Source organism: Phacochoerus africanus, chromosome 5, assembly GCF_016906955.1.
Source record: "Phacochoerus africanus isolate WHEZ1 chromosome 5, ROS_Pafr_v1, whole genome shotgun sequence".
NCBI lineage: Eukaryota > Metazoa > Chordata > Mammalia > Artiodactyla > Suidae > Phacochoerus > Phacochoerus africanus.
In genome coordinates, this window is record NC_062548.1 from 122,805,713 (window position 1) to 122,822,446 (window position 16,734).

The following is a 16,734-nucleotide window of genomic DNA, read 5'->3' on the forward strand; positions in this document are numbered from 1 at the left end:
TTTATGCAAATACCACACTGTTTTGATTACTGTTGCTTTGATAAGTTTTTAATTCAGTGTGAGTCCCCAAACTTTATTCTTTTTCAAGATAGTGACACCATGGGATCCTTAACCCCCTAGGTCACCAGGGAATTCCTCAAGACTGTTTTGGCTATTTGGAATCCATCCCTTGGAATTTCTTATGAATTTTAGGATAGATTTTTTATATTTCTGTAAAAATACCATTGGGGTTTTGATAGGCATTCCATTGAATCTGTATGTTGCTTTAGTATGAACAAGGGATGTCTATTTATGGCTTTAATTTCCTTCATCAACAATTTGCAGTTTTCACTATACAAGTCCTTCTCCTCCTCGGTTAATTCCTATGTATTTTATTTTTTTAAGGTAATTTTATTTTATTTATTATTAATATTATTTTTGCCTTTTAGGACTGTATCCGTGGCATATGGAGGGTCCCAGGCTAGGGAACTAATCAGAGCTACAGCTGCCAGCCTACACCACAGCTCAAACCAACGCTGGATCCTTAACCCACTGAGCGAGGCCAGGGATCGAACCCAAAACCTCATGGTTCCTAGTCGGATTCGTTTCTGCTGAGCCACTCCGGGAACTCCTAAACAGTTCAGTCAATTCCTATACTATTCTGGAGGTTTTAAAAGGTTGAGAAATTTGCAGTCTACGGCCTTGGAGTTAATAAATGGTTGAGTCTGAAATAAGACTCAGGACTATGGGACAACTAAGCTCCTGGAATTTCAACACAAAATGTCTCAGTGTAATCACAGCCGACTAAAAATACCGTCTACAGGGCGGACGCAGGAACCAGAAAAGTGCTGCGATAACAATAACTCCACGGGCCGTTGAGCCATTCGTAAAACAAACCAAGGTCTTTTACGCTCCCAGCACGATCAGCCACTGCACCCCGCATCCTCCACCATTCGCTGTAACAAAGGGCAAAGCTTCTTGCAACTTCTGACCACGGTCTTAGAAACCAGTCTAGTGCTGCCGATCTACTGCTTCTCTGGAAACGAGGCCAGCGGAAGCACCACTCATCAACAAAACCGCACTTTACAGAAGTGTCTCCGTTGGCACAAGTTCTCCTGAGGTTTCTGAGCCCTCCGGGGGCGGTGTCACTGATCTCGCGAGAAGACGGGTCCGCGGAAGGTACAAACTCCCCCCCCCCCCCCGCTTGCGCCGAGGTTTTGCCTACGCGATAAATTCCGGGGTGGGGAAGTGGCCTTGTGGTGCTGCCTCTAGTCGCTCAGAAATCACCCTCAGTTCTACACGGAAAGCTAGGTCTCCGACTACTATGGAAGGACAGCAAGGGCAAGAAAGCCCCGTAACCCTAGCACGTGCCCAGGCTCATTTCAAGAAAGGCGAATATGCGGAGGCCGAAGCACTGTACTCCGCTTACATTCGCCAGTGCGCCTGTGCGGGCTCCGAGGGAGCGGCGCCCTGGAGGTAAATATCGCGAGATGTGGGGGTGCGGGGTCTCCGCTAGGTGGGAGTAGCCTGGTGTTGTCTGATCTCACCGCTCAAGGGTACCTCGGGCGTTTGTTTAGTTTCCCGAAGGGCGGTGAAGGGAATGTCCTGGCCCGCGGCTCTCCTCGCGTTCCTCTGGGACACCCACCGGGGAGTCAGAGCACCGGGGTACCGGCTGCCTTTCAGCTTGAGTGTCTTCATCCCTTGTTACTCTGATCCGGTCTTAGAGCGGATAGCGCTTTTCCAGCTGTCATTTTAACAAGTGGGGTATCTGCGACCTGGTGAGGGCGCGATGCCACGGGTGCCACGCTCGCGCACAAAGTACCGCGACTTCAACCACAGCATCACAGCAGGTGTTTTGTTTTTCACTAATGAAAATAAATTTAGTATGGAAATAGTATAATGGACCTCCAGGTAGCCATCACTGGGCTTAAACATTAGTTCATCCCGGACATAATATTATGCATCCATGGATGTTTCAGGATACATTGTTAGATATTAAGGATTTACAAGGACCTAACCTCGGCATTGGTATCACATATCAAATATCAAATATCCAGCTTTAGAGCTTTCCTGATTGATCCGTAAAATTCTTGCTTTGTTGGTTTGTTTTTAGCTGTTGGCTCCAGTTGGGATGCACATCAAATTCACTGTATAGGGCTCGCCTTCGTTTTTATGCCTTGCAGTTGATTTGGTGAGGAAACCGAATCATGTGTCCCCAGAGTTTCCCCTATTTCGGATTTGCGGAATTCATCCCCCGATGTCATTTAATAGGGCCCTCTGCCTCCTACATGGCTTGTGAGTTGGTAGTTAAATCCTGAGGTTGACCCAGTTCAGATGCAGAGTTGTGGTGAGAGTACTGTTAGAAGTGGTGCTGTGTACTTCCAGCAGAGAGCGTGGAATGCCTGTCTTTTTTGTGATGTTAGCAACCTCATCTGCTAATACCTGCTTTCCCAAAGAATCTCAGATTGATGCTTGAAGGTGTAACATTTGCTGTGGTTGTTCTTGTTGATGGTGTTGAGTGGTCGGATGAGAAGAGAGAACAAGGAGGGTTTGAATGAACAGCTTTTGACAGTTTCGTGCTGTCTGCATTATCACTCTCCTTTTCCCTCAAGGATTTGACTTTTCTTGACAGGATGTCAGCTTGTCTTATTCCGTTTTTGTTTGTTGTCTTTTTTTTTTTTTTTTGGTCTTTTCTAGGGCCACACCTGAAGCATATAGAGGTTTCCAGGTTAGAGGTGGAATTGGAGCTGTAGCTGTCAGCCTACACCAGGGCCACAGCAACGTGGGATCCGAGTCGCATCTGTGACCTACACCACAGCTCAGGGCAATGCCGGATCCTTAACCCCACTGAGCAAGGCCAGGGATCAAACCTGCAACCTCATGGTTCCTAGTCAGATTCATTAACCACTGAGCCACCACGGGAACTCCAGCTTGTCTTATTAGTATGTAGCTTGAGATTCTTCTCCTGTTTGTTAAACTTACATAGGATTAAAGAGAAAAATTAAATGACTTTTTCATTTCAATAATACCCTAGAATAATAGTTAATAGAAGTTTTGAAACAAGCAGTAAAATAGTATCACCCCCCACCCCCCAAAAAGTATTATAACATTTTCTTTTAATATCTAAAAGTGCAGTCTTAGCCATAAACCCAATTTCCAAAAAAGTTAGTAAGCATAGAAAATGTAGTTTTCAATTCTTGTTTCGAGTTCTAGAAATAAACTTATCTAGTAAGTTTAAATTTTTTAAATTTTAAAATTTTTATTGAAGTGTATTTGTTGTTCAATATGATGTGTACAGTATAGTGCTTGACAGTTTTAAAGCTTATAGTCCATTTGTAGATATTATAAAATACTGGCTGTTATAAAATTGTCTAAAATATTGGCCATGTTGTACAATATATTCTTGTAGCCTATTTTATACCTAATATTTTGTACCTCTCGGTCCCCTACCCTTGTGGCTCCCCTCCGCCTTTCCCTCTCCTCAGTGGTAACCATTGGCTTTTTTCCTCTGTGTCTGTGAGTCTGCGTCTTTTTTGTTATAGTCACTAGTGTATTTTTTAGACTAATCGAGTAGATTTCAAAAAGGATTCATCCACAGCAGGTATATTGATGCCATCTAGTCTTGTTATTTTTCCTCCCTGGTGCATCTCAGTCTGAGAGTACAGATTTCTTGGGCGGCAAATGTAATTTCCGGCCCTTACGAGCATTGGGGGGAAAATCGTATGTGGTTTAGTAGAAGGTTGCTCAGCATGCCTCTGTGAACCTTCTAATTTCCTTATGGTTCTGAAATTCTTCTAGGAGCTCAAGGATAAACTGAATTCAGTCATTTCAAATTTCTTCCTTAAATATATCTTTTAGAGATTGTTTATTTTTAAAATAATGGGTCACTGAATCATTTTGAAACAGCATTCGCGATCTTTGCATGCCTGCCACTCTGAATGGTTTGTAACATTTTCTTTTAATATCTAAAAGTGCAGCCTTAGCCATAAACCCAATTTCCAAATATTTTTTCTTTGCTAAATGTAGCAAGTGCAAAAAAAAAAAAATCCACATTTAGATTAAGTAACTTGGTTACGTCCCATTAAAATAAATACTATCATTGCAAAAATCTCAATGTTAAAAAAAAATCGGCTTTAACTATTAGCCCATGTTTTTAAAGTATGAAACAGTTTCCATATGGAGAGTAGGCTTTTAGAATTTGTCGTAGTGAAATCTAATTCTAAATCTAACATTTGATGATTTTCTGATAATAAGACATTTATAACAACATTTTGAAGTATAGAAATTTAATGACTAAAACCTTTCTGAGTCCCAAGGCTGCATTTTTCTTAAAACTCTTTACCCGCAGGCAGGGTTCAGTTCCCACCCTGACAGAAATAGGTGAATGGGGCAGTCTCCTCGTGTTCTCTAGGTTTTAACAGTGGTGCCAGTGGCATCAGAAGTGTCTGTGTGTGTCCCCTCTCTCAGTCCTAGCTCGCAGAAACAGACATTTTCTAAAGTTGCAGTGGTTTCTCTCCATTGTTAGGAAACTTAAACTTGAAAGAGAGCCCTAGGCTGTGAGTAACCCACTGGCAGCAGCAGTTACAGTCCCTGTCTGAGACCCCAAGATCAAGGTGTTAAGAGAAATACCTTTTTTTTTTTTTTAAGAGAAGTAACTTTTAGCAACACGGACTGCAGTCACAAATATTTTCTGAGAACAAGACTTTGCACTGTGCAGCAGAGCAAAGAATGACAGATGCGTTTAGCCTGCATCTTTCTTCCCTGTTCAAAGTTGAGACTCCTTTGGAAAAAAAGAAAACAGAATCATCTCTGATATGGAGCAAAGCCTGTGATGGTCTCTGTGCAGATGATTTGTCCAGCCGAGGCTGTGTGTGTGTGTGTCCTTCCGTCCCGTTGAGCTGGTCGCTGGTCAGAGCTGCCTGAATAGGAAAAATAGGACCCCTCCTAGGAAAGTCTCCTGATTCAGAGCTCCTTGGGCAGCCTCTGAAGCCCTCAGCTGCAGAGCCCCAGTTGTGCACACAGGACGCCCCCGAGTGGTCAACGCCTTGATGAACTGCGATGGGAAGCCAGGCTGGCTTTGAGGTGGGGATACCTGCTGAGGCTGGAGCAGAGCAGTTCTGTCCCCAGAGCGCACTGCCTGGCGTCAGAGTGTTCAAGTTTCACTTAGAAGTAACGTCTCTTTACTGGTGGAAAATGATTTCAAATCTCATTGTTTTGAGATGATTTAAAAATTTGAGGATAAAATTGATGATTCACTATGACATGTCCAGAGCAGGCTTGAACTTTGGGCTGGCTTTCCCTTGCTCAGTTCTATTTGGAGGTATCACCTTTGCCCCACTGGCGTGTGCTTAGAAAGTAAATAATCATTTTAATGTTATATTCGGCAAACAAGTTGACAGTGAACACAGGCTTTGAACACACAATAAAGTGAATGTACTTTGCCGACTGACATTGTCATGCCATAACCCTGCCTACATGAAAAAAAGCAGGTAAGAGGATTAAACAAAAATGGACTCCACTGCTTTATTTCCTTGCATTTTTTTTCCCCATCCACCCAATTCTTCCGTGTAGATACTGCAAGTTATAGGCTATGAAGTTTGACAATACCCAAAAGAGAAGGAAAGCAGAAAACGAGAGGAATTTGGCCACACGGTGTTTTTAATGTGAACTTTTTGTTTAAAGCAAATGCAGCCCTGAGGATTTGGCTACTGCATATAACAACAGGGGGCAAATCAAGTACTTCAGGGTTGATTTTTATGACGCCATGGACGACTACACCTCTGCCATAGAAGCCCAACCCGATTTCGAAGTTCCGTATTACAACAGAGGGTTGATACTGTATAGGCTGGGTAAGAATTCCACCCCCCTCTTTTGTCCTTGACTGTATTCTCTGCCTTCTGAGCTCTCAAATGTTGCAAAACTAACATCGTAGTCATCAAGTGTGAAAGGTATTCGAAATTCAGGCTTAGAGGCTGGAACAAAGGCAGTGTACCTGCATTTATGTGAGGCTTTCAAGAGGTGTGAGCGACCACAGCAGAGCGCTGGGGTGGGAATTGGACCTGGGCGCCCGCGTGACAATGACCCCATTACTTGTGCCTGTTCATCCCCAACTGCAAAACGAGGGTAATGCGATGATCCCCTGTGACACTTTGCCGAGTGAAAGTCTTTGAAGGCCCACGAGACAATATAAAGTGAAGGACTTTTAGATTCTTGGATTTAAGGACCTGTAGGGACTGTTTCTCATTTAAAGTGTTAAAAAGAATATTGATTTCCTGTTTTTTTAATTTTACTATAAGTATAGAAAATAGACAGGATTTTGTAGAAATGTGGTGATGATTTAGGCTATTTGTCTGTTCAGTCCCCATACGTACACCCATAACTCACTGTAAGTGTGTTTCTTCTGTAAGGGTTTGCAAAATTGCTGTGATACACACATCCCTTTACCATTACTAAGGGGAAAAAATTCCTTTAGCAGGAGTGGTTGAAAGCTTGTAAATTATAAAAGCGAAAGTATGTGTATCCAAACTTTGCTGTGAATAATATGTAGAAATACTCAGCTTTTTTTCTCTTTTCCTTTTTTTCTTTTTTTTTTGATTCTGGTACAGGATGCTTTGATGATGCTTTGGAAGATTTCAAGAAAGTACTAGACTTAAATCCTGGATTTCAAGATGCTATTTTGAGCTTAAAACAGACTATTCTAGACAAAGAAGAAAAGCAAAGAAGAAATTACTGAAAATTTTAACATAATTGTAATAGTCACTCATGGTTCTTGTGTGGCATCTCATTGCGTCTGATTGAAAGTGGGTGCTAAGCTCTTTTGATGTATATTTAATGTAAAGAGGTTCATGGCGTAGCACTGAAAGTGAAATGATGTATGTAAGGTAGTTAATTTTGGCTTGGGTAACTGTTGAATAGGCATGCTTTTATAAAGTGTAAATAAGTAATAACATTGTATAATTGTATATTATTCTTACAGTAAAATATTTAAAGAAATGTGAGGTATTTTCTTCAGTGCAACTATTTATTTTGCTGGGTTTTTATTCCCGACCTTTTATTTAAAATTTTTTACCTCCACAGAAAATTGGAAGCAAAATGCAATAAACACTTACAAAGTCTTCACTTTGATTCATCACCGCTTGTTAGCATGGCGTCACATTTGCTTTTTCACTATATTTAAATATATAACCTTTTGCTGAACCATTTGAAAATAAGCTGCAGATATCACAATACTTTACCCCTAAATATTTCAGCCTGCATTTTCTAAGAACAGAGACAGCTTTCTTTACAGCCACAATACCATTATGATACCTCATAAAAATCATAATTCTATAATATCATGCATACCCAGCCCATATTCAAATTCCCCAATTGTTTCCAAAATGTCTTGTATAGCTTTTTATTTCTAGGTCTGGAGTCAATCACGTTACATTGCATTTTGTTGTTAAGTCTCTTTGTGTCCTTTTAATCTGCAATAGTTCCCTGCCCATTTTCTCCCCATGGCATTCACTTTGAGAGCAAAGCTATTTTTATACAGCTGGCTAGAGACATATAACACTTGGACTTAAAAATAAACACGTCTTACCTGAGAGCCATTTGAAAGAATTCGATTTGCACTTGATTTTCTCTGGTGATCATTGATAAGGGTAGATTAAGATTTAAATATCAAACACAGTTTTCTGTCTCTGGATAATGACCGTAATTATTGCCATCAATCCACCACTACTGAGTAATCTCTATAAGCCAAGCGCTGTTCAAAGTCTATATAATAAACTGTGAGTGCATTGGGGGGGTGGTTGGAGAGGTGACGAAAAGCACTTAGTTAAATAGAAGGCTTTTTTAAAAAATCTATTGTATTTGGGTGCTGCCAACAAACGATTAGGCTGTGATGAAGCTTTCAAGAACTGGGAAGAATTTGAAGAGAAAACAAGCCAGAGCCAGCCATGTCTCACCTACGTTTTTTTGGGGGGGCGGGGGGAGTAGTTTATGGTTGAGATTTGGCTTTCAAAGATACAGATCCTGCATTTTGGGATCTCCCAGACTAGTTTATTGTTGCTTTGGAAAAACTATTCTGGGTGGAAATTGCCCTAATCAGGAGAAAAGAGTGTATTTGCCCAGGGTCTGCAGAGGACTCAGAGTGACTCCTGTGGCCTTCCCAGATCCCGTTACCATCATCAGCCTTAAAACTGGTTGTTTTTTTGAGTTTAAGTGATCTCATAAAGCAGAGGACATAATTGCCTTGTTTGTAGTTTATAAATAATGTCTGGCAAAATGCATGGAGAATTTGGGCTGCAGGTGAATGAATATTAAACGGAAATGAAACTTGAAACTGAAGGTCTCTATATTTCTGGAATGATTCACATTTTCCAATATGACTTATCTTTCTATTTGTTGGAAATGTCTTGAAAAAGAATTTATAAAGTTGTGTTAAAATGTAGAATTCCTCTTAAAAAAACTTAAAAAAAAAAAAAAGCAACATCTCTAGGCCTTGGGAAAGTTTAAAGCCGGTCTACCCAGAAAATCAAATACTTAAAAAAAATCCTTCAATAACTTTATTTTCCCTTGGCTTATATCCTCTTTTCTTTAGTCTTTTTCTTTTTTTAATTTAAAAAGGCTTTTAAAAAAAATCTTGACTGGGATCAGATGTACCATGGAAAAAAAAAAAACTTGTTAAAATTTGATTGGGTTTGTAGGGTTTTATTCAACATTTCTTCATCCTTTATCAGAAAAAAAAGCTCACTGAAGTTCAGAAACAGCACTTGCTGATTTGGAATCCAGGCACTTATTTTTCTCAAGTTACCGAAAACAACTAAAGAATAATATATTTTCCTCTTTTATTTTCTTCAAAACTTCGGACATTACACATTCAGATTCTAAATTTCTGATTTAATAAAACCTTTGCTATGTGCCTTTTAAAAAGATATTTTATGTTTGCCGTTGTTTATATTTCCCACATTTTTCTATTAGAAAAGTATCCACATTATATTGCTTTCCAGTTTTTCTCATGGTAAACAAGGCAGAAAATTGTGGTTTGTTATAAGGTTTGTCCTTTACAAAGTAAGATAAGAGACAATACATGGATATAAATTACATTTGCGCTTAGAAAATGACTTTTAGCCATGGAGCTATTTGTCTTTTTCTGAAATTGGAAACTGAATGAAGCATAAGGACTTCCTTCATGATAGCAAATTGCAGCCCGACTGCTGGATGAGCAAACTAAATGTCCACCTCAGCTTTTGGTCATACCCTTTTCCAGACTTTTGCTGATTTTTCTGTCTTTCTCTGGCCTCTGCCATTTCGCAGGTCTATGTCAGTGGGCAGGATGTATTTCGACCCTGCCACTCGGTGCAAATCGACTCTGTATTTCTACTGATACTCCTTTCAGTATCTCTATCTCTGTCAAGTCTCATTTCCCCAAGACAATGAACTCGAAGCTTCAAATTGTTTAACCCACATCTTGCCTAACAGCTTTGTCCTTGAAAATGTTTCTGCTAAGTGAAAAGCTGTGAAATGAAAAACATTTATGTTAATTTTAACTGGAAAAATTACGAATTCCACTTTAGCCCGAGATACCCACGTACTTTTTACAGCTAGAAACATGTATCAGTTGAGTGCTAAAAACAAGTTTAAGTAATAGTTTGAAATTACGTAATTACATTTACAACAGTTACGTAAACTATAATGGCACGAAGGCTTCCTTTACTCATTTTTTTTTCTTTCCGTGCCATTAAAAACAACCAGCTTTATTGAGATATAAAGCGCACGATTTAATGGCTTTTTGGTATATTCAGAGTTTCTGTACCATTCTTAAAACCAATTTTGCAAGCTTTTTGGGTCTCATGGTTTTTTTCTTGCACGCCACTTGCACGCCAACTGCGCTTAATGAAGTTATAACACAGAAAACCACTTTGGGGCAAATTAATGGCTAAACGTGAGAGTGTTTCAAAAGACGCAACAGGGCACGTACAGCACAGATGGAAGAGTCCTAAAAACTGCTGCCTTTTCTGGTTCCTTCCAAATAAGTAGCGTGATTCCAATTTGGCTTATGTGTTGTTCTCTGACTGGAAACGTGTGTGGAGTAAATGGGAGGCTCGTCGCTGCCCGAAGCTGTGATGGGCAACTTTCCTTTCTTAGAGCACACTTCTTTAACGTATTTGAGGGAACAGGTTATTTTAAAACACTAGTTATTGACAAGCATGTGCTGTAACTTTCCATGAGCCTAGTGATGAGCTAACTGAACAGCAGGTACATGAGCTCAGTGTGTCATTTCAGTAGCTTTGAGATAAACACTTGTGATGGTGTTTTCTATATTTCTTTTTTTTTTAATTATTATAGTTGATTTACAGTGTTCTGTCAACTTCTGCTGTACAACAAAGTGACCCAGTTACATATATATATATACATACACACACACACACACACATTCTTTTTCTCGTATTATCTTCTATCATATTCTATCACGAGTGATTGGATATAGTTCCCCGTGCTAACCAGCAGGACCTCATTGCTTATCCATCCTAAATGTAATGGTTTGCATTGTTTTCTATATTTCTTGACTATGCGACATCAAATTATGGTAAAGGGACTGCAGTTAAAAATGGCATTTAGGAGTGCCCCGTCGTGGCGCAGCAGAAATAAATCCAACTAGGAACCATGAGGTTTGCAGGTTCGATCCCTGGCCTCACTCAGTGGGTTCAGTTGCCGTGAGCTGTGGTGTAGGTCACAGACGCGGCTCAGATCTGGTGTTGGTGTGGCTGTGGTGTAGGCTGGCAGCTGTAGCTTTGATTAGACCCCTAGCCTGGGAACTTTCATATGCCACGAGTGCAGCCCTAAAAAGCAAAAAAGAAAAAAAAAAAAGGCATTTGAAGAGAAACAGAGGAGACACTGAGATTTGTTGCATTTCTCATGAAATATTAAGGGGACTTCAGAAAACACCATTTCATTCTTTACAAAAGAAAAGAAGGATGAGAAATCCAAGTAAAGCTTTTATTGGGAAAACAAAGCAATAACGGGTAAGATTAAAAAAACTAATTTTACTTTTAAACATCACAGGAAGATAAAAGGACGCATCCATATGGCAAAAGACAAGATTAAAAGAAGAAACCTCGGAGCTCCCGTTGTGGCGCAGGGGTTAACGAATCCGACTAGGAACCATGAGGTTGCGGGTTCGATCCCTGGCCTTGCTCAGTGGGTTAAAGATCCGACGTTGCCGTGAGCTGTGGTGTGGGTTGCAGACGCAGCTCAGATCTGGCGTTGCTGTGGCTCTGGCGTAGGCTGGCGGCTACAGCTCCGATTAGACCCCTAGCCTGGGAACCTCCATATGCTGAGGGAAGTGGCCCTAGAAAAGGCAAAAAAAAAAAAAAAAACGTAAAAGAAGAAAGCTCCAGCAGAAATTACGACCTGTGAATACATGTTAGAGTGATGAAGAGCAAGGCAGCATAACCCCAGCTCTGAGTCTGTCAGCACAATCACAGCACGTGCAACAGTGAAGCGACAAAGATCTTATTTTTCAGAGGAGGAAACCGAGGCTAAGAAATTCAGTATTTTGCCTAAAGTGATGTCCAAAATCCATATAAAATTCAAAACTGATGTTAATGTCAGTTTTTATTGCTGGCTTCAACTCGAAGCAGATACGTGGATTTTTTTTTTTTTTGACCTGATACAAAATTGAAATTGCTCATAAAATGTTTTAGTATCCATCAAGGTGAGTGTCAAAACAATATTAAAATATACTTCATTTTTATAATGGAACATTATCGTAATTCTAGAATTGCTTGTTGATAATTTTCATGCCTGATTGAAAACAGGCACAAAAGATGGTGAAAAGGAGATTAATATTAAGAGCAAACTCCATTTGGAAAATCGAAAGCCACAGCTGCCAATATGTAAATTTGTATCTTATGTTAAGAAAAAGTATCCAACATTTATTAAAAAGGCAAAAGGCCTTTCAATATCATGCTGAACACCGCCTAACAGACCCACCCACGGACTATTTCAATTCTCTAGGGCTTCATCTTTCTTTGATTTCCTATTTGCTCTTGAATAGGGCCCAGACTCTGTAAGATTCTGTGGGACTTGAAGATTTTTGTCCAGAGGAAATGCAAATGATTTCTGCCTAGAAGTGATAACCCCAAAGGTTATGATTTTCTCGTCCTGGAGGACATGAACCGGTTTTAATTTTAATCTGGTAACTTTATCCCCCAATTCCTTCCTCATCGACCCTAACTACTCGGCTTCTCAAAGAGTCTCAGCACCCTGGCGGTCCTTTTGTTTTTGAGTTAAATGAGCATTTGTCACATGAGGGTCTGAAAGCCTGTCCTGGCTCCTGGCTTAGTGAGAAGCAAAGTTCTCCCAAAAGCTGCTGTGGAGGAACTTCGTGCTTACTGGCTCCACTCTGCATCCCTCACCCCAGGCCAGGCCCTCCGGTCCTCTGCGACTCTGCCTGCCTGTCATCTCCTCTCACCACCCCGTTTCGAACGCAAATCCCGATCGTACTCCTCATCTCACTTTATTGTTCTCTCTCTACCTGCTCCATGTTTTAATTTTGTCTGCCCGTCTCTCCACTGGAAGGTAAGCTATGCCAAGGGTGGAGATTTTTGTCTTTTTTTGTCTGTATCATCAGCACCTGGCACACAGTGCCTGGCACACAGAAGGGCCTGAAATATGCCGAATGGATAAATAAATTGCTATCATGATCTGCCAATTGGCTTGCTATTTAGATCTTGCAGGTTCATCCCTGGCTATTAGGTGTGGGATGGACAAGCGTTTGACCCTCTTGGTTCTTCATTGATCTTGAGAAAGTGATTTATAGCTGTTTTCATTTTTTTCTTTTTAAAAAACAACTTATGGTTCTAGTTTAATTTAGAGGAAGGAAGAGCACTCTTTAAAAGAAAGGTCAAAGTCTGCAAGAACTTGAGGTTTGAATATGCCTCTATAACAGGGACCTGCTATTGAATTGTGTCCCCCAAAGATATGATGAAGTCTTAAGCGCTGGTACCTCAGAATGTGACCCTATGTGGGGTTGTCGCCCTGTGATTCGTTAGGATGAGGTTCTCTTGGAGTGAGTGGGCCCTTAAGCCAATGTGGCAATTTGGACACAGGCCCAGGGGAAGCCCATGTGAAGCCAGAGGCAGAGATGGGAGTGAGTGATGCTGCTGCAGGCCAAGGATCACCTGGGACCATCAGAACCAGGAGAGGCAGGAAGGATCCTTCTCATGAGACTCTGGAGGGAGAGGAGCCAACGTCTAGATTTCAGACTTTAGGGTCTGAAACTTTGTGAGAGATTAACTTCTTTCCTTCTGAGCCACCCAGTTTGTGGTCTTTGTTAAGACAGCCCTGGGGAACTAAAAGAGCACCCAGTAAATATCAGTTCAGTTTCCAGCAGACAGGCTTTTTACACATATGCCTTCGTGTTTTTGCACCCACAGAATGTGGCTTTGCAGGAAAAGGGGTGAACATTTTTTTAGAACAAGGGAGGGTGGGAAAGAAACGGCTCTCACTTCCTCATCTGGTCCTGACGCCGACTGAATCAGGAGAGGGCACCCAGGACTGAGCTCCCTACAAAACACGCTGCTTTGCCCTCATGCCTGCTGAGAAGGTCACAGCCACCCCATGTGTCTTTGAGACACACAGCTCTTGGAGGACAGAGGCTCCTCTGGCTTGAGGATGGAAAAGAAAAGTGGGAGTTCCTTCAGGCTGCCAAACAACAAGCCATTACAACAAGCCAGGTGAGACGCCATCCAAGTTGGCCGAGCCGGCAGGATTGGGAGCTGTCAGTGGGGCCTGCAGAACAGTAATCATTTCCATTATGAAGACCAGCTGTCGGTAGACTTATTGGAATCGGAGCAGCCCCCTGGATGCGGAGCGCGGGGCGGAGGGTGAATGGAGCGAGGCGCCTGCCCGAGGAGCCCCAAGCCTCCATCTGTCATTGATGGAGCTTGGGACGGTCGCCAGGGGCCACCTCTCTGCCCTTGTTATTCTCACCCCCACCTCCCTGCCTCTGCTCTGTGTGCTCTCCCAGGATGCCCTCTTCCCTCACTTATTTAAATCCTGCCCCTTCTTCAAGTCCCAGCAATTACCATTAACCCTTCCCTGCCAAGATCAGCCCCAACTCACCCCTTTGTTCTCCCACTTTCCGTTATGGTCTAGACAGAGCATCTTGGCCACCGAATGAGGTCTACAGGCCAGCAGCCTCTGCATCACCTGGGAGCTTGTTAGAAGTGCAGACGCTAGGCCCTGTGCCACACCTACTAACTCAGAATTTACATTTTCATGAGCTCCTGACACTCTTCATCTGCACACTGAGGGGCGGGAAGCACTGTCTTTCTGTGTCGCTGGCTCTCAGAGCGGTTTCTGGACCAGCAGCACCAGCATCACCTAGGAGCTTGTCAGAATGCAGCATTTGGGCCCCAGCCCAGACCCACTGAACCTGACTCCCGGCGGGGAGGGGCAGCCTTCTTTGGGGGACTCTGATGCCCACTCAAATTTCAGAACCACTTGTCTATATCATTCAGCCCAGCATCTAATTACATTCTTTCGATTTCTGTGTGTTTGTCTTTCCCTTCAAGCTGGGGATGCTGAGGACAGGAACAGGGTCTGGGTATGTCTCTCTGGGACGTAGCCCAGGTCTGCGCAGAGGATGACCGGTGTCCAGCATAAATGACCAGTGTCTCTATTCTGGCAAGTGGAAGCTGGAGAGAGGGGAGAGGACGAAAGGGATGCAGGGAGATTTCCCTTTGTTCTCCTGAGGCTCTTGAGGGTTTGAGTTTTGGGGGAAGGGCGCTCTGCTCCCTCTCTCAAACTGGAGACCCAATGAGCACCGTGGAATTTTGCATGATGGGTTAATATCAGGTCAGTGCCTGACTTGATCTGGAATTCTGTCTCCAATAGTTTCATGTGGGTGTTCCTCCTCGAAAGAGTCCTTGCCATCGAGCAATTACAGCAATGCTGGCTAACTCCTCTTTGCCTGGATCACTAAGTCCTTCATCTGGGCAGGTGGCAGCGGCGAGCCCTTCTGGCATTCGGTAGGAGCCAGAAGGCTTTTCAGACATGACGAATGTATAGCCTCCTAGGGCTTCCTAAAACACTGCTGTTTCCATCACCACCAATCAACAGCACAGCCAGCAGTCAGTCCTGGACTGGGGAGCAGAATGTCCCAGAATGTTGCCTTAAGTGCTCTTCCTCCTCGGGCTGGCTGCTTGCTCTCACATTTCTAGACATGATTCCTTTTGAATTGCCTAATGGGCTTATAATTTTAATCAGAGTCATATGATATGACACTTGAGCTGGAAGAAATGATCGCCTCCTTTATTTTTAGGTATTTATTATTTATTTAAAAGAATAAGTTTTTAAAGTAAAGTTTTTGGGTTACAACAGAACTGAAAGGAAGTGACAGAAATTGCCTACCTGCCTTCTAGCCTCACACAGGCACAGGCTCCCCTATGATCAATATCACTCACCAGAATGGTACAGTTTTTGCCAAGGGGAGACCTACATTGACACATCATAATCAGCCAAAGCCCCTAACTTATCTTAGGGTTCACTCTTGGTAGTGTACATGCTATTGATTTAGACAAATGGTTTGGTGACATCTATTCATTATAATATCATACAGACTATTTTCACTGCCCCCAAAATTCCTCTGTGCTCTGCCTGTTCATTTATTGTTAGGCAACCAGGAAAAGATTCTGGCAGCAAGGTTAAGCTGTTGGTGAACAACAGAACTATGACGGGTCAGTCCTCGGGAGCCCCCAGTTTCAGAATATCAGTGACTACCAGTGAGCACCTCAGTTTATACCTGACACCAAACCCAGATCTGCTTCAAGATCCAATTCTTTGCCCGGAGCCGTGCTCCAGGCCAGGAGCCCCACAGGCCCAACCCTGTGATGACCTGGGCAAAGGCCTCAAAACCTAACACAGAGAAGCATTATGCATAAAGACACCCAAACCACACCCTGGAGGACAGTGGACGCTCCAAGGAGCTGGTGAGTTGCGGGGCCCTCGCTGGGGGGGCTGCAGGAATGGGGTTGGTGCAAAGAACTTTGGGAGAGGAGAGAAAGAGTGGGTGGACACAATCCTGTTTCCACCCACTTCAGTGCTGTTATAATTGGACTCGCAAGTATTGGAAGCAGAGCAGTTAATTCACACAACCTGCTGGGAGGATGGTTGGGGACCAGTTAGGAAACCCTCTGGTAGGGTCAACGCCTGCCACCTTCTCTGCATTCTTGTTTAAGCCTCCATACCTTTCGAGATATTTATTTATTTTAGGGCTGCACCCACAGCATGTGGAGGTCCCCAGGTTAGCAGTCGAATCCCAGCTGTTGCTGCCAGCCTACACCACAGCCATAGTAACATGGGATCCAGGCTGCATCTGCCACCCACCACAGCTCAGGGGCAATGCTGGATCCCTAACCCACCGAGCGAGGCCAGGGATTGAACCTGAGTCCTCATGGATGCTAGTGAGATTCGTTTCTGCTGTGCCATGATGGGAATTCCTCTTCAAGATTTTTTAAAAAGTTAAAAAAAAATTTCCTTTTAATTTTTTATTAAGGTAAGGAGAGGGAGGAAGTGGCCCAGCTGCACAGCTTTGTTCTTTATTGCATCAGTCAAGGGAGTCTCTCTTCCTCAGGTCGGGGTGGGGGGTGGTGGCAGAGGAGGTGGAGAGGTCGGGGTGTCTCTGCCCTCAGAGCTCTGCCCACATGGAGGGGGGCCTCAGGAGTGGGGGGGTAAGCCTTTCCTCTCCCTGCACAGCCTTGGCTT

At 42.8% G+C, this 16,734-nt stretch overlaps 1 protein-coding gene across 1 annotated transcript; it reads left to right on the top strand.

Moving 5' to 3' along the window:
- Positions 1-1,160: 1,160 nt before the first annotated feature.
- TTC32 (tetratricopeptide repeat domain 32) lies at positions 1,161-6,977 on the top strand. Its single transcript, XM_047782582.1, has 3 exons — positions 1,161-1,455; positions 5,662-5,828; positions 6,585-6,977. Exons 1-3 carry the CDS (start codon positions 1,304-1,306, stop codon positions 6,710-6,712), a joined length of 447 nt encoding a protein of 148 aa, XP_047638538.1. The 5' UTR covers positions 1,161-1,303; the 3' UTR covers positions 6,713-6,977.
- The last annotated feature ends 9,757 nt before the right edge of the window (positions 6,978-16,734 follow it).